The following is a 24,967-nucleotide window of genomic DNA, read 5'->3' as shown; positions in this document are numbered from 1 at the left end:
ATAGGGAAAGGTTGAACAGGTTAGGATTTTGTTCCTTGGTGTGCAGGAGAATGGGGGGCAGATCTTATTGAGGAGCAGAAGATTAAGAGATGTATAGATAGAGTGGATGCATGCAGCCTTTTTCCCTTAGGTTGTGTGAAAAAAAAATCTGAAGATATTCAGCTCATCTGTACTTCCTATAACCTTCTATATCTCTGTAAGGTATACAAATGATCAGACTAGAGCTAGATGTCACAGGTTTAGGGTGAAGGGTGAAATATTTAAGAGAAAAATTAAGAGAAATTTCTTCACTCAAGAGGATAGTTCAAGGGTAGAACAAGCTGCCAGCAGAAGTGGTAGATGCAGGTTCAGTTGGAATCTTTAAGAGAGGTTTGGAGGGATATAGTGTGTGTGCAGGCTAGATGGGACTGGAAGAAGACCAGGCCAGCGCAGAATAGGTGGACCAAAGGGTTTTGCTCTGTGTTGTAATGCTCTATGACTCTATTAGAGGGAAAAGCTGTTATTGTTTCAAGTTACAAAGAAGGGAAGGGGATGCCAGTGATATGGTGAGGACCAAACTTGTCAGACTGACACAATGCTTTGGCTACTGTCTGGTTAATAGGTGAACGTGGGCAGTTAGAGAAACTGGAAATTTGAAATAAATATGAAAACTGTCCGTCACTGCTGACGTCCGTGGATCGACTTTAACTGGGACAAAAGAACAATATTATCTTAATCCTCTCTCAGTCACAAATCTCTCCATTGCCAAAGCGGAGAACAGCTTTCTCGGTACCCGCTGAGCCTTTCCCTGAAAGAAAAGAAATGGTAGTCGCTGATTGACAGCTCATAATTAAAAAGAGAAAGGAATAAAAACTGGACCTTGGGAGGTTGCTCTGAACTCCCAATATAGTAATGTGAAAGCACTTTGTACTTTGGTTCTGAAATCCAAGTTCTATGAAGCCAATGGAAGAGAATTTTATGAGAACATAATAAAACGTAGGAGCGGGTCATTTTCCAAGCTTCAGGGGCCTGGATACACACACTCAATGTCTTCGGAACAGCTTCCTCCCGACCACCATCAGTGAGGGAGTTTGAGACCAGAGAGCACCGCCTCAGAAAAGAAGCATAGACCATTATAACAGAGATGAGGAGGAATTTCTTCAGCCAGAGGGTGTATTTAAAGTGAAGGTTGATAGTTCCGTGATATGTAAGAACGTCACAGGTTATGGGGAGAAGGCAGGAGAATGGGGATGAGAGGGATAATAAATTAGACGTGGTTGACTAGCAGAGCAGACTTGATGGGCTGAATGACCTAATTCTGCTCTTAAGTCTTATGATCACTATCTCAATTTTTGCACTACTTATTTTTATATATATTTCTTATTGTAACATATTCTTTTTTTCAAAGTATTGCACAGTACTGCTGCCACAAAACAACAAATTTCACTAAGTATGTCCATGATAATAAACGTAATGCAGATTGTATATCCATGATCCCCTTAACATTTGGGCAACCAAAAATCTCAGCCTGGAATACTCAGTGACAGGCCAGCAGAGCTCTCTTGAGGTGGAGGATTTTACAAAGAAACCTACATAAGTTTGCATTTCAGGGTGTGGGGAACTTGCAACGTAAATATAACAGGCTGCAGCACAGAAGCCGATTAATCAACATTTTCAATAAAACGGTGACCATTTTAGGTAAAGATTGTTCAGTTCGGATTTGGTCTGCAAAGACAATAGTTGGCTCTGCAAATGCCAGCTTATAATGTTTCCTGTTTTTGTCCACGGTTCTGCAGCAATTGTTTTCATTATTTATCTCTTATCTCTCTAAACTTTGGCCAAAATAAAGCAGGGAAGAAGGAATTGGAGGGAGAACGTTCGTTGATTCAGTCCTTTTTTTAAAAAAAGTCAAAAATATTAATATATCCTTTGTGATTAATGCTGAAGAAACGCTGGAACCTACAATATATGTTTAAAGCAACACACAAAAAATGCTGGAGGAACTCAGTATATCTATGGAAATAACGAGGCAGCATATCTATGGAAATGACGTTTTGGGTCAAGACCCTTCTTCAGGACTGAGAAGGAAGGGGAAAGATGCCAGAACAGAAAGGTGGGGTTAAGGGAGAAGAGGTGGAAGGTCAGAGTGGGAAATAGAGGAAGTGAGGAGGGGTTGGAAATTACCCCCTCAGCTGTTTTTAAAAACAATATTGGATTCAACCGCAATAAATAGAAAAGAGTTGGGACACACTGAGTTCATAACTGGCTTCAAGATAATAGCTGGATTTCAAGGCTGTCTTGTTGAAGGGTTACATTTGCAATGCCAAATTTTTCTCCTGATGCTGATTGACTGGACATTCCCTTCTAGCGCTTTCTTTTTATATTCCTGGTTGCTGTATTAAATGGCCATTGTAAACTGATCCTATTGTGCAATTGAGTGGTAGAATCTGAAGGGAGCTTGATAGGAATGTGGGGAGAGTGAAGTGGAATTCGTGCAGGGTTAGTGAGTTGGAGCGCCACGGCTGGTACATTCTCGATGGGCCTGGGTCCATAGTGAATGTCTCTTTTACACTGTATGTCCACCCCAACTCCAGAGCCCCCAAATCCTTTTGCAAATCCTGACTGTGCACAGCTGTAAATTCCAGTAAATTGCATTGGGCCAAAATCCAAAGCAGATGCACAAAGTCTCACCATGTGAGGAACTTGTCTCTATTTTAAAAGGGAACATTAACACTGTTTCTCTTTCCATGGATACTGCATGACCTGTTGAATACTTCTTAGCATTTACTCCATTTGACTTGGATTTCCAGCATCAGCAGTTTAAAAAAAAATTCACGTGGTTCAGTTTGTTTTTTCTGTAAGTCTGATTAGTCATAGAACATTGCAGCACTGAAACAGGGCTTTTCAGCCCATCTAGTTATTCTGTCTAGTCCTATCGATCCACACCTGGATCAAGGCCCCTCCCATCCATGTATCTATCCAAACTTCTATTAAATGTTGAATTCAAACCCACAGCCACAATTTTCTCTGGCAGCTTGGCCCACAATTGCATTGCCCTTTCAGCAAGGAGGTTCCCTCTCAGGTTTCCCCTTAAATATTTCACCTTTCACCTTTAACCCATGACTTTGAATTCTAGTTTTATCCAACCTCAATGGGAAAAGTCTATTTGCATTAACCCTAGCTCTACTCCTCATAATTTTGTATTTGTTTGTTCGTTATGTAAAGCAGGCAGTCGTGATCCTTCCACAACCAAGATCGTTCTTGGCAATTGTGTATACCTCTATCAGATCTCCCCTCATTTGTCCCACATTCCTATGATTTATTGACTTATTTTTGTATGGATGGAAGTGTGAGACATTAAGCTGAGGTATCATTCCAATGATTCAGCCCCAAAGTTTTACTGTTGCTCTGAGCCAAATTCCTCTTTAAATCAATATGAAACAATCACTCAAACCACTGCTGTTTATGAGATGTTGTTGATGCAGAGCAGCTGCCAAGAGCCACTGTGTTCCAAAAAAAAAGAAAATTGTTGTTGTGAAATGCTCTGAGATGCTTTAATGATGAAATGCTTTATAATGGTTTGATTTTAATTTCCTTGCGGTATCCTAGTACTAAGTGTTGGCAGCAAGAGTCCACCCATACTCCCCGGTTCTATTATCTAGCAGGCATTCACAGTGGAACAAAGAAATACAACAGAATCAATGAAAAGCCATATACAAAAACAACGGACAAACAACCAATATGCAGCAGAAGACAAACTGTGCAAATACAATAATAAATAAATAAACAAACAAACAAACAAGCAAGCAAATGATACTGAGAACATGGGTTGCAGAGTCCTTGACAGTGAATCCACAGGCAGTGGAATCAGTTCAGTGATGAGGTGAGTGAAGTTATCCATGCTGACTCAGGAGCCTAATGGCTGAAGGGCAGTAACTGTTTCTGAATCTGGCGATGTGGCACAGCTCTCTAACCCTAACCGTATGTCGTTTGAAATGTGGGAGGAAACTGGAGCACCTGGAGGAAACGCACGCAGTCAAGGGGAGAGAGTACACGCTCCTCACAGACAGCGGTCTGAATTGAATTCCCATTGATGATCGCTGTTGCTGCAAGGTGACGCACTATTCTCTATGCTATTGTCCCGCAGACTGGTATCAGAAAGTCTTATGCTCTGGATGGTCAAGGAACCAGACCTGCCCAATTCTGGTGCAGGATAACTAATGGCCAATAAATGTGAGGGCCTTATCTGTGTAAAATAGAGAAAGCTCTGAAGTTGAGAAAAGATGCGACAGCACACTTAGGCCATCCACATTTACGCTGCCACTATTATCAAACTGTCAACATGGGAGAAAGGAAAGGGGCTTGCTTCGTTGTTGCTTGTGTTTTCTGTGAACATGGCGGACATGCTATGCTGGTGCCAGAATGTGTGGCGACACTAGTGGGCCATCCACAGTACATCCCTAGATTGTATTGGTTGTTCACACAAACAACACGATTCACTGTAAGTTTTGAGGTACAAGTGCTAAGTAATTTAATCTGAATCTGAACATGCCTCACAAGACTACAAACAAGTTTTGACGCCAAGACAGTGCCCAAAGGGGAAGACGTTGGGGAGGAAAACGATGCCAAACTGGAGGATTTGAGGAAGGGAATTTAGGAAGTGAGGTACTTGGCAGCTGAAGAGATGGTCACCGATAGTGAACAACTCGAGCATTGAAAAAGGGGTGCAGGGCTAGACCAGGATAAACAAGACTGAGGGTTTAGAAGGGTCTGAATCCAAGGACAATCTCTTTAATACAGAGGTATTGCCTAACTGGGAGCTGAGATAGGTCATGGTATACAGTGACAATGAGTGATTGGGAGTAGCTGTGTTATGAGTAACTGTATCTGCTCTCACACGAATAAATAATGTACATTCTATTTTTGGACCCTACCCATGCGTTTTGAAACTAAAATCTACAACACAGTTGATCATTTGGCCCAGAGTATCTCCGCTGATTCCAACTCTAAAGAGAAATGTACTCAAATTCCACTTTCCAGCTTTTTAATCATGTCCTTTCAACATTCTAAATATTGATGTGTCTCCATTTTAAGTGACCCAATAGACAACTATGAGAAATCATTTGTGTATGGATAAGTCTAGAGTGAAAAATAGTTGTTACATTTTTACCTTTCATTTGATGGCAATGATCCTGAGATTGGGTCCTCTTATGTCAATTTATCTTCTAAAGTTTTTATAAATTTTCCTTTAGAACACTGCTAACTATCTGTTTTTTTTTCTCAGTGAGGAAGGCCCGAAGTTTTCAATTGGTCTTTATTACTGTGGCCACTCATCTCCACTTCCAACATGTTTGTTGTACAATCACCCAGTGGCTATTTTATTAGCTACACCAGCTCATTAAAGCAAATATCTAATCAGCCAATCATGCGGCAGTAACTCAATGCATAAAAACATGCAGATGTAGTCAAGATGTTCAGTCGTTGTTCAGGGTAAATATTGGAATGGGGAAGACATGTGATCTAAGTGAGTTTGTTGATGGAATGATTATTGGTGCCAGACGGGGTGGTTTGTATATTTCAGAAACTGCTGATCTCCTGGCACTTTGATTCACAAGAGTCTCTAGAGTGTGTAGAGAATAGTGCAAAAAAAAAGTGGCAGTTCTGGCAGGTGAAAATGACTTGTTAATGATTGAGCTCCGGGAAGAATGGTTAGTCTGACAGGAAGGCAACAGTAACTCAAATAACTATGCTTTACAACAGTGGTGTGCAGAAGAGCATCAATAAACAGAGACCGCATCAAACCCTGAAGCAGATGCACTACAGCAGCAGAAGACCACAATGTGTTCCACTCCTGTACTCAAGAATGTGACCGTTATGTGTATTTATGGCTCCAATAATAAATTCCCGGCAGAAAGAACACCAAAGGAGCCAAGTGATTCCCTGCACAAATATCGTATCATTGCTCAAACTCTCCAGACTATTAAATTTATGTAGCCAGCACATGAAGGCCCACAGCAGAATCATGGAATACTATAGCATAGCCTGTCCCATGACCCATATTCCTCTAAAACTCCCAACCCATGTACACAGGAAATTCTGCAAATGCTAGAAATCCAGAGCAACACACATAAAATGCTGGAGGAACTCAGCAGGTCAGGCAGCATCTATGGAGAGTCGATGTTCTGGCAGAGACCCTTCATCAGGATTGTGTGCTCCTATCCATGTTTCTATCCAAGAAGTAGCAAGTTGACTCCAAATCATTGACATATGTTGTGAAATTTGTTGCTTTCATAGTTGAAGCTATGATGTAAAATACTGTAACGAATATTGTGCACTGAAACTGTAGGATTTGGGAGGGTTAAAAGCATGAAGTTCATGTGCTCAGTGCTAAATTATTTGTTGGATTTCAACAATTAAGTTAAAAGAGTGAGAGAAGAAAGAGAAAAAAATAAGTTCCCATCAATTGCTTGGGCTAATCTTCCACTGAGTCTTGTGTGTAGCACATCTGCTAGTAAATATGTCCATTGTAATCTTCACTACTTCCCCTTAATATTAAGCACAGGTTCATTTTTAGCTCTTCATTAAATCCTGCACCATTTCCTCTCTTAAACTCAGCTTGTAAGATGAATATTCTTACCTGAAACTTTTGATTTTATTTACAATGATAAGGCCATGTAAATTTAATTTAATGTTCACCTTAGATAATTTCTCCTCTTACTGTGCACTGTGATTACCATAAATCTGCATATCAATCAGTGAGAGCAGATGTCAGATGTTAGAAGTGGCTGCCAATCACGAACAGTTAAAGAATGGCAGATGGATGACATGAATGTTTCTCACAGGCCCTGTTACAGCATCCACGCCAGAACTTCGCAGCATGTCTCAGGTCCCAGCTGTTCCGGGGGGAGACTGTGTGACAGATAAGAACCCGGCTGGATCCACAAATGCAAGACTTCTGTTGTCAAGTACTTGCCTTTTAAAAATCCCTTACAATCTCATTCAGTGCATGGAGCGTACAGTAAGGCTTGGGGAGGGGGAGTTGGGACACAGTGAGGGACGTTGTCAGGAAACTTGTCTTCACAGGAAGGTGCTTGGAGATCTGGAGATGTCTTTCACACAGAGGGTGTTGAATCCCTGGAATTCTCAACCTCAGTGGGTTGTGGATGTCAGAGCTGATAGTTTGTAAGATTATGACAGATTATACAGTACCTCACATATATAGTTTTATAATTATACTGTGAATGTGTGTGTATTTTATATAGTTTCATTATTTTTTTTCTGTTTCATTGACATACAGTGGGGAATAGGCCCTCTGAGCCAGGCTGCCCAGCAATCCCCCAATTTAATGACCAATTAACCTACCCAACCGGTAGGTCTTTGGACTGTGGGACTGGCGCACCCAGAGAACGTACAAATTCCTTACAGTTAGCAGGGGGAATTGAACCCGGATCGCTGGTACTGTAAAGCATTGCGCTAACTGTAATGGTACCATGCCGCCCCAAGATATTATATCAGATATCATACACTGTATACAGTATATCCTTTCTATAGATAGATGGCCTATTCCTCTTCTGCAGTGTCAGAATATATCTAATAGTAAAAGGCATGTGTTTAAGGTGAGAGAGAGCAAGGTCACTGAAGATGTGCAGGGCAAGTTTCTTTTAACAGAGTGAAGAGTGTCTGGAATGTGCTATCAAGGGTGGTACGTTTGGCAAATACAATAGAAGTGAATGTGCAGGGAATGGAGGGATATGGACCTTGTGTAGACAGAACAGATTAGTTTAGTTGAGTTTTTCATAATGAGCTGAATTTATTCAGCACAACATTGTGAGCAGAAGGGATTGTTCCTGTGCTATACTGTTCTATGTTCTTCATTGCAGATAAGTGAAACTATTGCTCGGCCACCCTTGCTAATATTGCGTGTAGTTCTGATCACCCCACTACAATTGGGATGTGGAGACTTTGGAAAGGGGGAACAGAAATGGTTGACTAGCTGTCTGCATTAGAGGGAATGTGTTCTCAGGAGAGGTCAGACGGACTTGGATTGTTTTATCGAAAGCAGCACAGTAGCATAGTGATTATTACAGAGCCTGCAACCCGGGTTCAACTTCTGCCACTGTCTGCGTGTTCTCCCCATGACCGCATGGGTTTCCTCCAATGTTCCAAAAGCATACGAGTTAGTAGGTTAATTCGTCACATTGGTGTAATTGGGCGGTTTGGGTTCTCTGGGCCGGAGGGCCTTCTTACTGTGCTGTGTCTCAAAAGGGACAGCACGACAGCTCAACACTTTACAGCACCAGCAAACCGGGTTCATTTTCCACCTATATCTGTCGGAAGTTTGCACGTTTTCCCCGTGATCACGTGGGTTTCCTCCCAGAATCCAAAGACGTACAGGTTGGGAGGTAGTTGTAAATTGTCCCATGATTAGGCTAGGGTTAAATTTGGAGTTTCAGGCATTGTAGCTCGAAGGACCAGGAGGACCTATTCCATGCTGTATCTCAATAAACAGACAGACAGACAGATAGATAAATGAATGAATGTACATAGAGTATTGTAAGAGCAGGTAGTGCGCTGCCAGGAGTGGTGGTGAAAGTTAAGACCGAGGCGTTCAAGAGGCTTTAGATAGACACATGAATATACAGAGAATGAAGGGAATATTGATTATGTACTGGCAGAATTGATCTACTTTAATTAAGCATTGAGTTTAGCACAGACATCGTGCATCGAAGGGCTTGTTTCTGGGCTGTACTGTTCTATTTGCTATGTTCTATTAGGGGTATTTAAAGCAGAGGTAGATCTTGAAGGATCAAGCAATTGAAGGTTACTGTAAACTGGAACAGAGGAACAGATGAGACCTGGGGCAGAGAAGACAGGATTACTCTGAAAGGCAGGCCAATCATGAGAGAATTTGGGCAGTGGGAAAATCATCCCTCTTGTGCTTTTTGATCTCGTCACTTGAGATTAAGTGTCACGCAACCCTGCCACTTTGATCTGGCCCATGCCTTCATTAACCAGGTCCAACACTTCCCTTTCTTGGATCTTCCTCCTCCTTACACAGGTCACTGGGCTTGTAGGGGTGTGGCCAGGGTTAGTCGGTATCTGCCTAGGGTTAGTGGGGGTGTGTTTTCCCTTGGACCTTAGGGTTAACTGGAAGGTAGGGCTGGTGGAGCTAAGTGGCCAACTCCTAGTTCTGTTTTCTCCTTCTTACCTCTCCTTCGTAACTGAGTGGAGAGGACAAGAGTTCAAATGAAAGTCTTGAAAACAGATGGCTAGAAAAAAGTGAGTCAGGGAATATTGGCGCTGGACAGTGTGGAGAAACCTGCAGGCAGTCCCAGCACACCCTCAGGTCTGTTGGTTGTTAACGCAAACTCTGCATCCCACGGCATGTGCCAATAGACATATCATTAATAAATTTGAATCTTGAATCAAGAAATGGATCAGCCACGATCTTATTGAAAGGAAGCACAGGCCTGACTCTATGTTCTTCAGGAGTAGGTTACTAGGCTGCAATGAGCAAAGGCAATAATCAGACCAACATTAAAAAAAAATTACCTCCCCTGAAGGGTCTTTCCAAAAGCAATAAATCCTTATATGCTGCTTTAGTTCATTAGGGCTCTCAGGCGAAATGCTATCTAATAGATTCCGTGAAGACAGATTTAAGGCAATTAAATTTCCTCGATAGCTTTAATTTACATGGCACAGCCTGCTGTAGCAGTTTAATGTCAGCGTGTGTCACACTGCATTTCCCAGACTTTTGTTTCCATGCTTAAAACTGCTTGGCTTAAATTGGACTTGGGTTCAGCAATATGCTCTGGTGCGCTTGCGAATTTGGGAATACCGCTGATGATGTAAGCCAAAGTGTAGCAGAGGAGCACCATGAGGTGGCTTTAAGTGGGCACTGCATCTGAGAAGAGCCCAGCCCCAGTCGGATCACTCTTCCAGCCAAGCTGGTTCATTAGTAACTTTAGCTGATGCTCTCGTCTTCCAGAGGTCAAGGGGCAACGGACATGTTGAGCGGCACGGCCCTGAGGTTCACTCTCTGTGTTCAGCACTTAAGAGTCACACAAGCAGATCCACTGGAGTCCTGGTTAAGGGTCTCGGCCCGAAACATTGGTTCTTCACTCCTCTCCACAGCTGCCGCCTGACCTGCTGAGTTCCTCCAGTGTGTGTTGCTCTGGCCCATTGTGTCCATGCCTTCCATTGTACCTATCTACCCTCACCTTCTTTATCAGCATTAGGACTGTAATGCTTGCCCCTAGATGTGTCTTAAACACTGTGAGAGTATCTGCCTCCATCTCCTCGCCTCTTTAGGCAAATTCTAACTACTCTCTGGGTGAAAAAAAACTCCCCAGATCCCCTTTAAACCTCCTACCTCTCACCTAAATCCTAGGTCCTCTTATCTTACACCATGGGGAAGAGACCACCCCCTCCAGCCTGTAACTAAATATATACTAAGTACATGATATTCCACTGGGACACATCCCCCACCACCACCCCAAGATGATCCTAGCGTTAGAATTAATTGCAAGGGAGATGCTGTGCAAGGTTGAGGAAATCCTGCAGGCCTCTGGAAAATCACACGTGGATACATCTTGTGTACTTTTTTTCTCCTTACCCAAGAGAAGTCTCAGAAGTGGTGCAGAACGGCTTGCAAGACTGGCGTTTGGAGGTGGAGGATTATCTTATAAAGAGAGACAGAAGAAACTACCCACACTCCATTATGCTTTGTCACTTTGAAACATGAAACTAATTCACTGGGAAACAAGAGAACCGAGAAATATGAGTCTTAGTTCCTGTTTACATTAAGCGAGGCACACACTTATCACGTGGTGGCTTGATGACTTACGCAATTCACGTATTTTTATAAATAGCCCGCAACGAATTACTTAAACATATAAAGGATGCTTAATCAACAACGCATTTGCAAGATTACTCAAATACTACTGAAATATTAAATACATAACACACTCAGTGGTCACTTTATTAATTACGTAGCTCATGTACCTAATAAAGCGGCCACTGAGCGTACGTTCATGGTTTCCTGCTGCTGTAGACCATCCACTTCAGGGTTCAACATGTTGTGCATTCAGAGATGCTCTTCTGCACGTCACTGTTGTAACATATTGTTTTAAGTCACTGTCACCTTCCTGTCAGCTTGAACCTGTCTGGCCATTTTCCTCTGACCTCTCTCATTAACAAGGCATTTTTGCCCACAGAACTGCCACTCACGGGATGCTTTTTTTTTGTTTTTCACACCATTCTTTTAAACTCTAGAGACTGTAGTGTGTGAAGGTCCCAGGAGATCACCAGGTTCTGAGATACTCAACCCGTCCTGTCTGGCACAACCAATCATACCACGGTCAGTCACTTGGATCACATTTCTTCCCCATTCTGATGACTGTTCTGAACAACAATGACCCTCTTGACCACGTCTACATGCTTTCATGTACTGAGTTGCTGCCACATTAATGGCTGATCAGATACTTCCATTAATGAGCAGGTGTCCAGGTGTATCTACAAAAGTGGCCACTGAGTGTATATCCCCTGCAAACACAAGAGACTACAGATGCTGGAATCTGCGGCAACAATTAATCTGCTGGAGGAACTCAGCAAGCCAAACATTAGCGAAAGGAAAGCAACTGTCAATGTTTCAAGTCGAAACTCTGCATTGATTGTGCAATAAACCTACTCCTGCCGTACATCAATCCGAAAAGTCAACAATCCCTTTCCTCAACCCGCTTTGTTTGTTTGCTACTCCATACCCTCTGCAGCTTGTGAGAACCAGAGATGACTTCCTTGAAACTTTGATGGGATAGATGTTACAAGGCTCTTTCTTCTGGCAGGTGACTGGAATGGGAGAGGAAGAATCAAGTGGGATCTCATTGAAACCTGCAGAATACCGAACGGCCGAAATAGCGAGGGCATGCAGAAGATGTTTCCTGATTGTTTAATGTCATTTCCAGTACACAGGTGTAAATGAGAACAAGGTGGTTGTCACTCGGGATCTGAATCTAGTGGGGGGGGGGGGGGTCTAGGACCCAGAAGGTACAAACTCAAAATATAAGGCAGCCACTTCAGAGCAGGGGTGAGGAGGAATTTCTTTAGTCATAGGGTGGCAAATTTGTGGAATTCATTGCCACAGATGCCTATGGCGACCAAGTCACTGGGTGTATTTGAAGCAGAGGTTGATAGGATTAGTCAGGGTGTCAAAGATTATGGGGAGAAGGCAGGAGAATGGGCTTGAGAGAGATAATAAATCAACCGTGACAGAATGGCGCACAGACTCGATGGGACAAATAGCCAAACTCTGCTCCGCTGAGTTATGGAATGAGTGGCAGTGCATCGTTTATAGTATCTGAATAAGATGTTTCCAGTAGTAGAGCCTGCTCATCTGTTGTGACAACTGTGGTCGCTACAGAATAAGGTGCATTGCAGAAAGCATACAACTGGCCAAACAGCTAGCAGACAGGAGGGGAGCTGAACTCGTTGTACTCACCTGCCATCTGTTGGATGCCACTGAAGGCGCCTAGGTTACTTGTGGAGGTGGCTTGCTGCAAGAGCTGTGAAGGAAGAAACAAATCCCATTGTAATATGTAAGTAAAAGCTTTGATCTGTCAGAATTCTGTGCAGACGCTCGTTCTCCACTCTCTCACTGATATGTGGAGCATCGCCGTGAGCATGGAGAGCTAATCCAGGTAAGATTCAAAAACATTGTGTGAAAACACATAATCAGTTTATATCCTCAGAAACCAGCATTCAATAAAGCAATAAACAGTGACTAATTATATCTACAAAGCATCCAAAATCAAATGGATAATCATATGGGTAGATCAACCAAATTATGCCAATCAAAACCCACTCATGCAAATTATGTTAAATATCAATACATCTGGTGAATAAATATGCTACTTTAAGCCTTAATGGAGCTGTGACCTTTTTTTTTTACAATGTTTGATTAAAAAGAACAAATTCACATAGAATGGTATTTGATTTTTCACTTTGGGTCAGAGGCAGAAGTTATAGATTGAAACTCCTCTTAAAATTAGGGTAGATAGGACACACAAGTTAATGAAACTATGGGACATGAATTAGGGAGGAAATCTTGCAGACACATAGACCCACGTAGACAGACACAAAATATGCACACAGATGCATATATCGTACATCCAAAGATTTTTATACATTTATACTGACATACATATCCATTTAGGAAGGGGAAACAGGCAAGGGTAGTGGCCAACGTAATGCTTTACGTTGATTAGGGTTCAATTTCCACTGCTGTCTGTAAGGAGTTTGCACATTCTCCCTATGACCACACTGGTTTCCTCTGGGTGCTCCCATTTCCATTCACATTCCGAAGATGCACTGGTTAGGGTAGTAGGTTGTGGGCATGCTATGTTGGGACTGGAAGCATGGGGATACTCGCGTCTGCCCTCAAGCACATCCTTGGACTGTGTTAGCTGTTGATGCAAAATGATGCATTTCACTGTATATTTCAATGTTTTAAATTTCATGCTGAAAGTAAATTTATTATGAAAACACACATATGTCACCATATACAACACTGAGATTCGTTTTCCTGTGGACATGCTCAGCAAATCCAAGTGACGTAATAGAATCAACAAAAGACTGCAGCCAATGGTGTGGATAAACAATCAACATGCAAAAGATTACAAACTGTGGAACTGCAAAAGAAAAAATAAAAATAATAGTAATAAATAAATAAGCAATAAATATCAAGAACATGAGATTAGAAGTCCTTGAAAGTGAGTCCATAGGTTGTGGACACAGTACAGTGATAGGGCGAGTGAAAAGTTATCCCATCTGCTTCAAGAGCCTGATGGTTGAGGGTTAATCACTGCTCCTGAATCTGGTGGTGTGGGTCCTGAGGCTCCTGTACCTTCTTCCTGATGACAGTGGTGAGAAGATAGCATGGCCTGGGTAGTAGGGATCCTTGCTAATGGATGCTGCTTTCCTGTGACAGCACAGAGATCAATGGTGGGAGGGCTTTACCGTGATGGACTGCGCCGTATTAACTACTTTTTGTAGGAATTTCTATTCAAGGGCATTGGTGTTTGCATACCAAGCCATGATGAAACTAGTCAATATACTCTCCACCATATAGAAGTTTGTCAACATTTTAGAAAACAAGTCAAACCTTCACAAACTCCTAAGAAAGTAGAGGCATTGCCGTGCTTTCTTCTGAATGGTATTTACATGTTGGACAGGATCCAGGACAGATCCTCTGAAATGATAACACCAAGGAACTTAAAGTTGCTGACCCTCTCCACTGATGCCCCGATGAGGACTGGCTCATGGACCTCTGGTTTCCTCCTCCTGAAGTCCTTTGTCTTGCTGAGATCGAGTGAGAGGTTTTTGTGGCACCACTCAGCCAAGTTTTCAATCTCCCTGCAATACATCACCACCTTTGATTTGGCCAACGACAGTGGTGTCCAGCAAACTTAAAAATGGCAATGGAGCGGTGCTTAGCCTTACAGTCATAAGTAACAAGCAAGAAGAGCAGGGAGCTAAGCATGCAGCCTTGTGGAGCACCTGCATTGATGTTGTTGTGGAGTCCATGATGCCAATCTGAACTGACTGAGGTCTGCAAGTGAGGAAATCGAGGATCCAGTTTCACATAGAGATATTAAGGCCCAGGTCTTGAAACTTATCGATTAGTTTCGAATAGTTCTTTGTGTTGAATGCAGAGCTGTATTCAAAGAAGAGTGTCTTGATGTATGCACCTTCATGGTCTAGGTATACCAGGGTTGAGAGAAAAGTCAATGAAATGTAATTTGCCGTTGAACTGTTGTGACAGTAGACAAGCTGATGTGGATCGAAGTCGCTCCTCAGGCAGAAGATGATGTGTTTCATCGCCAGCCTCTCAAAACACTTCATCACAGTAGATACAAGTGCTACTGGAAGATAGTCATTGAGGCAGGTTTCCATGTTCTTCTTAGACACCGGCATAATCGAAGACTGATCAAAGCACTTGGGTACGTCAGACTGCCGAAGTGAGAGGTTAAAGTTATCAGTGAACACTCCAGCCAATTGATTAGCATGGGTCTTTAGTACTTTATCAGGTACCCCATCTGCACCAGATGTCTTCCATGGGTTCACCCTCCTGAAAGATACTCTCAAGTTGGCCTCAGAGACTGAAATCATAGGGTCATCGGGGTCTGTGGGAATTTGTGAAGGTTCCTCCGTGTTTTGATGATCAAAGTAGGCACAAAAGGCACTGAGCTCATCTGGGAGGGAAGCCTTGAGTACACCTCTGTCGTTTGGACTCACTAGCATTCAACACAGCCGTTCAGCATCCTCGCTTAGTCTGGAATTGCCATTTCACTCCTGAGATGGCTTTCCAGAGATCATACCTGGACCTCTTGTATCTTACTTGATCACCAGGCCTGACTGCCACTGATTTGGCCTCAGCAGACTACGGATCTCGTGGTTCATTCAGGGCTTCTGGTTTCAATGAACGTGTCACAAGTAATGCTAATCTTTTTTCTGTTAATCAAGCTCTGGGATATGAATTATGGAGGAAACTTGCAGACACATAGATCCATGCAGATTAGCTACATTATATCCACATTGATGTACGCATCATACAAATGTTAACCTCCAAAGACTTTTATAAACCTATGTATATCTGTATCCATACATTTACAGGGCCATCAAATACACAGCTATACATTCATCTAAAGAGACTTTATAGATACATGCAACCTATATGATTTGTGCACATACTTAATATGAGAAGGTACCTATCTACATCTGTCTGAGGATTTATTAATGGAACAAAAGCAGGGATCAGGAAAAAGAAAATAATTTCTGAGTTGGTTGATTGTGATGAATGGACTGTTGCAGGGTTTCACACACAAAATGCAGGAGAAACTCAGCAGATCAGGCAGCAAATATTGAAATGAATAAACAGTTGATATTTCGGGCCATCAGGACTGGAAAGGGGAGGGGGAGATGCCAGAATGAAAAAGGTTGGGGGAGGGGAATGAGGTCAAGCAAGAAGGTGATTGGTGAAGCCAGGTGGATGGGGGGGGGGGGGGGCGGATGAAGCAAGAAGCTGGGAGGTGATAGGTGGAAAAGGTAAAGTGCTGGAAGAGAAAGAATCTAATAGGAGAAGAGAGTGGACAAAAGGAGAAATGGAAGGAGAGAGGGACCCAGGGAGAGCTGATAGACAAGTGAGGAGAAGACGTAAGAGGCCAAAGTGAGGAATAGAAGATGGAAGGGTGAGGGAAAAAGAAATAAAGAAAAAATGGAAGGATAATCACAAATGTCACACCACTCTTTAAGAAAAGAGGAAGGCACCAGAAAGGAAATTATAGACCATTTAGCCTGACCTCAGTGGTTGGGAAGATGCTAGAGTCAATTGTTAAGGATGAGGCGATAAGAGTACTTGGTGACACAGGACACAGGACACAGAAGGCCTTTGACAAGGTGCCACACATGAGGCTGCTTACCATGTTAAGAGCCCATGGTGTTATGAGAAAGTTACTGGCATGATTAGAGCATTGGCTGATTGGTAGGAGGCAGTGAGTGGGAATAAAAGGATCCTTTTCCAGTTGGCTACCAGAGACTAGTGGTGTTCCACAGGGGTAGCTGTTGGGACCACTTCTTTTTATGCTGTAATAAATGATTTAGATGATGGAATAGATGGCTTTGTTGCCAAGTTTACAGATAATATGAAGATTGGTGGAGGAGCAGGTAGTGTTGAGAAAACAGGTAGGATGCAGAAGTACTTAGGCAGAGTAGGAGAATGGACAAGAAAGTGGCAAATGAAATACAATGTTGGAAAATGCATGGTCATGCACTTTGGTAGTAGAAATAAATGTGTGGACTATTTTCTAAACAGGGAGAAAATCCAAAAATCTGAGATGTAAGGGGTCTTATGAGTCCTTGTGCAGAACACCCTAAAGGTTAACTTGTAGGTTGAGTTGGTGGTGAAGAAGGCAAATGCCATGTTAGCATTCAGTTCAAGATGTCTAGAATACAAGAGCAGGGATGTGATGCTGAGGCTTTATAAGGCACTGGTGAGGCCTCACCTTGAGAACTGTGAACAGTTTTGGGCTCCTCATCTTAGAGAAGATGTACTTGCACTGGGGAAGGTCCAGAGGAGGTTCACAAGGATGATTCCAGGAATGAAAGGGTTATCATACAAGGAACGTTTGATGGCTCTGGGTCTGTACTCACTGGAATTCAGAAGGATGGGGGGGGGGATCTCATTAAAACCTTTGGAATGTTGGAAGGCCTAGACAGAGCAGATGTGGAAAGGATGTTTCCCATGGTGGGAGAGTCTAGGACAACAGGGCACAGCTTCCGGATAGAGAGGCGCCCTTTCAAAACAGATGCAGAGAAATTTCTTTAGCCAAAGGGTGGTGAATTTGTGGAATTTGTTGCTACATGCAGCTGTGGAGGCCAGGTTGTTGGGTGAATTTAAGGCAGGGATTGATAGTTTCTTGATTAGACGTGGCATCAAAGGTTACAGTGAGAAGGCCGGGAACTGGGTTTGAGGATGAGAAGAAAAAAGGATCAGCCGTGATTGAATGGTGGAGCAAAGTCGATGGGCCAGATGGCCTAATTCTGCTCCTATGTCTTATGGTTTTATGATAAATCAATGTTCATACCATCAGGTTGGAGTCTTCCTAGCTGAACTACGAGGTGTTGCTCCTCTACTCTGAAAGTCGCTTCATCATGGAAGAAGAGGAGACTATGGGCCAACATGTCAGAATAGGAATGGGGATGGGAATTAAAATGGTTGGCCAAGAGGAAAGTTCACTTTTTGGGTATGGAGCGAAGGTGCTTGACAAAGCAGACCCCCAATTTTGCAGGTTTGGCGCTGGTTAGATGAATGGTTTGAATGAGGGATCAAGTTTGCCAACTGTAAAAAAAAACTGAGTGGCGATATGGGCTGTGAAGTGTATCTAGTGAGACTTCAAAGGAAATGGACCAGTTCAGGTTCAGATTTAATTATCACACCTACTTTGAAACATACAGTATGTTGGTTGCCGTTTATGTTAACGACCAATAAACCCAAGGATGTGCTGGGGGCAGCTTGCAATTTTTACCATACTTTCCTGGGTCAACAGAGAATGTTCAATAGAACACAAGCAGCAACAACACAAAACAACGGGCCTCTTCCCAACGCCCCCCCCCCCACATACATACATACACATACACACACACACACACACACACACACACACAGGCGCGTGCACGCATGCCATCTCTGGACCTTCAGTCTTAGGTAAATACAAGACAGATGGAATATAATGTGGAAATTATGAGATTGTAGACCTGCAGAAGGAAAACAGGGAGGCAAAGCATATCTTAAATGTTGAGCGATTTAAGTGTGTTGGTGTTCAGAGGGTCTGTAAGCTAACATGTCGGTACAGCAAGCAACTGGAAGAGCAAACTGCATACTGGGCTTTGCTACAAAGGGATCTGAGTGCAAGACATTTTGCTCCAATTATGAAGAGCCCTAGTGAGACTACAAATGGAATGCTGTGCGGCAGGCTGGTCTCCCAACCTCAGGAAGGATATACTTGTAGGGAAGGTTGGGATAGCAGCTTTATCATACGAGGACTGAATAAACACACTGCACCCAGACTATTATCCATTTAAAAAGTATAAGGATCACTGAATTTACAACATTTTTAAGGGGATAGATATGTAGTTTCTCAGTCAGGGTGCCCAAAACCAAGGACCAGTCTCAAAATAAGGGGATGGTCATTCAAGGCAAGGCTTTTTCAACAAGAGGTTTATGAATCTTTGAGCTTCTTTACCTAAAAAGCTGTGAAGTTTTACCCACTAGCTTATTCAGTTCAGAGATAGACAGGTTTTTAATTATGTTGGGAATCAAGTTGTGTGCAGGAAAGTGATGCTCAGATCAAAGATCCGTCACGACTTTGTTAAACAGCAGAGTAGATATAAGGGACTGAGCACCCTACATACATACACACACACACTCACTCACTTGTACACATACATTCACGAAGACACACACTCAGACATACATACAATCCAGACTGAATCAGCAACACAGCAAACAATGTGGCCGAGGGTCTGAGCTATATTTGAAGTTATTTCCATCTTGAAAAAACTAATCCTGACAGAATCCTTCTTTAAGCTCGCTGTTGCATCCTGCAGCTGTGTACGCACAGTACAATGAGCAACTTGACATGAATTGAAGCAAAATGGTGTCATGTGGAGCAACTCCATTTGCTGCTGGAGTAAGCTGTGGGGTGTTGCTGGTGTCAGCACATTTTTTCAGAGTGTTGCCATGGCACTGGGGGATACTGCAAGGCAGCAGATGTTGCTGCAGTACTGTCAGCAGCAGTCAGAGGATAATTTCGCCATGGATTTCTATAGAACAGACGGGGTTGTCACTGGAAAGATGTCAGGGGCTCTTCAGGCTCCAGCTTCAGATTAGACACCTGCCAGCGAGATTGCTTGATTCACAGCCACCGTGAGCCCAGATCACAAGCCTAATGGTGAACAGTCAGGAGCAGAGGGAAGGATCAAGGAAACAGAACGAGGCATGATAATTGTGGGAGTGTAGAGCGAATGGTGGTGCGACCTATTCAGTTTCTGCTCTGCCTTTGCCTGTGAAACCTGACCAGGAATAACCTTGATTTCAAAGCCTCCTGGCATAGCAGATTAAGATTAACAGTTCTTGATTCATAAGGAGTCAAAGGTTACAGGGAGAAGGCAGCAGAATGTGGTTGAGAGGAATAATAAAATAACCATGATGGAATGGTGGAGCAGACTCAATGGGCTGAATGGCTTCGTTCTGCTCCCATGTCTTATGGTCTTATTAAATGGTACGCTGGCAACCAGTCCCAGAGGACAGAAGATCATTTTTAACATGACTACCTACTGGTCCTGCTGAGAAAGTGCAAACTATTATTTCCTGTGACATGCTATTAAATTTTCTGCATGAAGGCTGACACAGTATCTCTCGGGGCAAGCCCAAAAGTCACTATTACCATAGCTGTATAGCTTTCTCCTACAGGGTGGGTCTACTTCCATTAGAGTGAATAATGTGAATGGCAAATGGGCCATTTCCAACGTGTGGTCAGGGCACTGGCTGTATCCCTCATTCATTTGCATCAACTGGAAGAAAACAATACCTGTACATCGACTTGAAATGTGAAAAGAGTTACAAACATGACTAAAGCAATTAACAAAATTGTTTCAAACTTAGATCCAGTGAAAATGAAATAACACTCTGATGTAAAGTTTGAACAGCAGCAACACAATTTAAATTTATATAGGCAGGCAAGCAAACTTGAGTGCCTTTTGTTACTTCATATAGCGGCTTCCAAAACATTTAACAAGCTCCCACTTTCTGTTAAGACTTGCTCCCACTCCGAATGCAACTTCTCCCACTGTACAGCTGTGAAAAGACATGAACACTCTTAACCTGCACGTCTCAATGGGAGAATGAAAGCACTGCCCAGAAGGGGAAAGAAAATGAACTGTACGACCTCAGAGACAGACAGAATTCATCGCAGCCCGGTAAAACCTTTTGAAGGACTGAAAGGGCTGGATTAGAGTGAGGGGTTCAGCGTTTGAAATAATTACTCTTTCTTCCCTCAACAACGTTCTACGTTAAGCTTCCAGTAAGATGGCGGCCAACCAAAGCTGTAATTGTCTTTTTTTTAATGTGTTTTTTTTAATGATCACACGGCCCTGCTGGACATTAAGAACTTAAAAGTACTGCAGGTCTACCCCCCCATCAGTGATTTGGCTCGTTGGCGGAGAAACTGAAGGAACGAGACGGTGCAGATCTTGCTACTGCTTGCGTCAAGAGAGGCGTTGGAGGAGCAGTGCACTCAGGTGGTTTCCAGTCTATTAGTGAGTGATCGTCTTCGCTTCTTTTCTTGTGATCGTAACACCCTGATGGACATGCCTCAGGTCCAATTCACTGATTTACTGGTGGAGGGCTGCATGGCCTCGGTCGTAGTGAGAACTAGGCCTCAAGCTGCAGAACTGCCTGTTTACAACCACCCAGGAGAGGTGCTGGAGTAGGTGGGGTCCACTGGAGAGCCAGGGATGGTGTGGTGTGGCATCTACGCTGGAGTCAGTGCTGCTCCCCAGTGTTCACTAGACAGAAGTCAAGCTCTGCTGCGTTCGACTGCAGACTGCTGCAACATCCATGGACTCAGGTTCTTGAGCTGTATATTTTTTGAGTGATTGTATTTACTGGTATCTTATATGTGCTTGCTATTTTAGCTGTGCTCTATGTGCCTTGTGCTCTGTATGACCGTTGGTACTATGTTGGCCCCGAAGTAACACTTTATTTGGCTGTATTCATGTGTGACTGAATGACAATTAAACTTGAACTTGAGCTTGTGAATAATTGGAGTCAGCACTGCTCATTTCATTACCTTTTCAGTCATTTATGTGACAAAGGGATCACTGGCAAGGGCAGTACTTACTCAACTGCGTTCGAGAGCGTACAGTTCTTCTGGTGAAGGTTGCACACAGAGCCCTTGGGTAAATTGCTTCAGTATTTGGACACAGAAACAATGATGAATTAAGAATGGCTTTTGACTTGGAAGATGACCTACAGGATCTAGAATTAACATCTATTGGAGGTATATGGGCTCATTTTGGACTGAGATCAAGTCCCTTTAAAACATGACATGAGAGTTTCCATTCACTGCAAGCCAGGATTACCAAAGGAGAAAAGTTAATCAGTGTGCCCCTCTTCCCTCCTCCTCTCTTTTCCCACTCCTCATTCTGGTTAGCCTCTCATCCCTTCTTTTCTTCTCACCTGCCCGTCACCTTTCTCTAGTTCCCCTCTTCCTTCCCTTTCTTCCATGGTCCACTGTCCTCTCCTATTAGATTCTGTCTTCTTCAGTACTTCTGCCTTTTCCACCTCCCAGCTTTTCCATACCCCACCTCACTCACCCACCTTCACCTGGTCTCACCTACCACCTGCCAGCTTGCATCCCTTCCCCTCCACCCTGCCCCATCTTCCAATTAAGGCGTCTTCCTCTTTCCTTTCCAGTCCTGATGAAAGGTCTCAGCCCAAATGTCAACTGTTCATTCCTCTCCGCAGATGCTGCCCGACTGGCTGAGTTTCTCCAGATTTTGTGCATGTTGCTCACTTTGCTCTGTTAGCTAAGGTTCTGTGGCAGCTGACCCACCTGAGTCTAATGGGGGTTCAAGTGCAAAGATTCGCGCCTACAAGCCAGTGTGAGAGCTCTGGAGTACTGAGGGAGATCAACATTGTTGAAGATGCTGTCCACAAACGACATAATTAATTGAGGTCATGCCTGATTTCTGAGCTGGGTTATTTTGAAGAGAAGGGATTTCTCTCCAGTTTCATTGCTATAATTTCCACTCAGAAACAGCTGAACATGTTGCTGCTTGTGGGATTTTTCTACGATCAAATTACTATAGAAAACCTTTTTTTAAAATTTAGAGATACAGCATGGTAACGGGCACTGCCTATTTAAAAATAAAACATCATCTGGATATCCTGGGATGTTGCAGAGAGTCACATAAATACAGGTCATTACTTTTAACTCTTCAGAAGCAGGAAACACTGGTGGGAACATCCCAATAATTTTTTTGTAATTGGATTGGTCTAGATTCTTAGATCTCCTGTTGAGATCCAGAACTACAGTAAATACTGGGATTACTGGAAACTTCACATTGGAAAATGCAATTTAAGAGTGTTCTGTGCAAAACCATGAAGTTGGTGGCAATAGCAAATATTTCTCCAGCTGTACTGAGGGTATCAAGTCTCCTCCACCCCTCCATTTCCTGACGGAGATAAACCCACTGACATCCAGTTCATATGCCCACTTAAGCTGCATCAAGAAAGAAAGATAGAAAGAAATAAAAAAGACTGACTGTATGCATGTTTTGGGGTACGAAAACTTCTTTTGTTCCAATTTCGCCACCGTTCTTGGATCCCCATTGACCACTTACAGCCAGGTACTGTGGCCCCAGGGCTCCGAGCCCGGTGAGGTTTCCCCAGGTAGCTGTGTTCAGCTGCTGCATCTGCTGAGCCAGCTGCTGCTGTAGGCGCCTTTGTTCCTTGTCCTTCTGAGTGTCGGCAAACTTGACCACAATTGGTGAGGAGCAGCCCTGTTGTGGAGAGAGGCACGCGTGGTTAGGATTCAGTTCCCAAGGTCAAATGATCAAGTCTGCTTTCAAAATGTCTCTTCCTCCACCACCCTCTCAATATTTCATCCCACGTTGAAATTGGAGCATTGTCCTGCGAGGGAGCATTCCCCAGTGCTATCCACCAACAATTTTCATGAGGGGTTAATGTACAGTAATCAGGAACAGAATCCCTTTTTGATCCCGCTTTCCACATGATGGGTTTTAAAGATTATCTTTATTTGTCACATGTATATCAAAACATACTGTGAAATGGATCACTTTGTGTCAACAACCAGAACAGTCTGAGGATTGTGCTGGGGCAGCCTGTAAGTAGTATAAGGAGCAGCATGGGGCTGCCATGCTTCCAGCACAAAGACAGCATGCCCACAACTCACTAACCCTAACCCAAACGTCTTTGGAACGTGGGATGAAACTGGAGTACCCATAGGAAACCCACGCTGTCATAGGGGGAATATATAAATTTCTGACAGACAGCAGCTAGAATGGAATCTGATCAGTAATCACAGGCGTTATGAAGTGGCTGCACCAACAATTACATGACCATGTGTGCACGGTTAGGATTAAGTTCCAAGGTCAAAGATCAAGTCGGGTTTAAAATGCTTCTTCCCTCCCCCCCCCCCACCAACATTGCACCCCAAAGTGGAATTGGAGCACGGCCCAAACTGGGAGAGCAATCTCATTATCCATTACCCAGTGATATTCACCAACACTTCTCAAGAGGACTTAATATACTTGAATTAGGAGAAGAACCTCTTGCTGATTCCACTTGTCGTTCTCTCCCCGCTTGCTCTCATCCCCACTCCTGTCCGTTTTGTAGACATAAGCATACAGAATTTCTTCTGTAACAGTGGCACAAAAGGTTTTAATTCTTCCCTCTTTTCCCAAGCCCTGTCACACAAGAGCTTTCACTTTCAAGCCCCGTTTGGATCTCTGATCAGGCTGGAAACAGAACGAGAAAGAATTTGAATACTTACCCTCTGTGAGAGATGTAAGATGGTAACAGAATCCCTCAAATGGTTAAAAGCTGGCACCTGGCTTATTACTTTAAAAGTCTTCATACTTTTTTAAAATTAAATGGTGCTCAGAACCTTTGCCGCTCTATCGTTATGCGGAGCCACTACTGATAATTAGTGCATACCATCAATCACAGAATCCCCATTGCTGGAAAAAGATTGCATCAAAGGGCGTGAGGTGAGCTGCATATTCAAAGCTGAGGTAAAAGTCTTGGCTGAATACCTTTGCCTAACAGGACTTCAAAGCATAGATTTTATCCCTATAAATCCGTTATCATTTATCTTTCAATAAATAAGCCAATAGCTATGTTTATAAAGTCATTTATTAAAACTGGTAATATAATTTTGGGTGCCCTATCAACAAGGGTTGAACTATGCTGCATTATGACTCCTGTCCACTACTTTACTGTTCTTGAATGGGAGCCTATATAATCCCAGCGATCAACAGCATGATGCTATTTGATTGTAAATATCATCCCAAACTTTGCTTTTAATGTGATTTACATTCAAACATGTTACCCAGGAGAGAACAGAAGATAATTGCCTCAGGAGTCCAACAGCACAAACAAGCAAAGGGCAGTATCTGGGCCTTGAGCTATGCACACAAAATGCTGGAGGATCTCAGCAGGCCAGGCAGCATCCATGGAGGGGAATAAACAGTCGGCTTTTTGAGCCGAGACCCTTCTTCGGGGCTGGAGACAAAGCCAGGAAAGAAGGTGGGGGGAGTGGAAGGAGAGGAAGCTGGCGGGTGATAAGTAAAACCAGGTGAGGGGGGAGATGGGTGGGTGGGGGAGGTGCGCTTGACTTCAGAAGTTGGG

At 43.2% G+C, this 24,967-nt stretch overlaps 1 protein-coding gene across 13 annotated transcripts in view; it reads right to left on the bottom strand.

Moving 5' to 3' along the window:
* The window catches only part of celf2 (cugbp, Elav-like family member 2), a 1,092,382-nt gene that overhangs the window by 52,189 nt on the left and 1,015,226 nt on the right, over positions 1 to 24,967 (bottom strand). For 10 of the 13 annotated variants that reach the window (XM_059987350.1, XM_059987354.1, XM_059987344.1 and 7 more), the window contains 2 exons: positions 22,861 to 23,097; positions 12,476 to 12,539 (listed from right to left, as the gene is read on the bottom strand). In XM_059987350.1, coding sequence (XP_059843333.1) covers positions 12,476 to 12,539; positions 22,861 to 23,097 — 301 coding nt within the window. The remainder of the gene's footprint in view (positions 1 to 12,475; positions 12,540 to 22,860; positions 23,098 to 24,967) is intronic. The other 3 variants (XM_059987349.1, XM_059987353.1, XM_059987356.1) reach the window with 1 other exon arrangement.

This window comes from Hypanus sabinus, chromosome 13 (assembly GCF_030144855.1).
Source record: "Hypanus sabinus isolate sHypSab1 chromosome 13, sHypSab1.hap1, whole genome shotgun sequence".
Lineage (NCBI taxonomy): Eukaryota > Metazoa > Chordata > Chondrichthyes > Myliobatiformes > Dasyatidae > Hypanus > Hypanus sabinus.
Note: the sequence above shows the minus strand (reverse complement) of the source record. Positions and strands in the feature narration are given on the sequence as shown.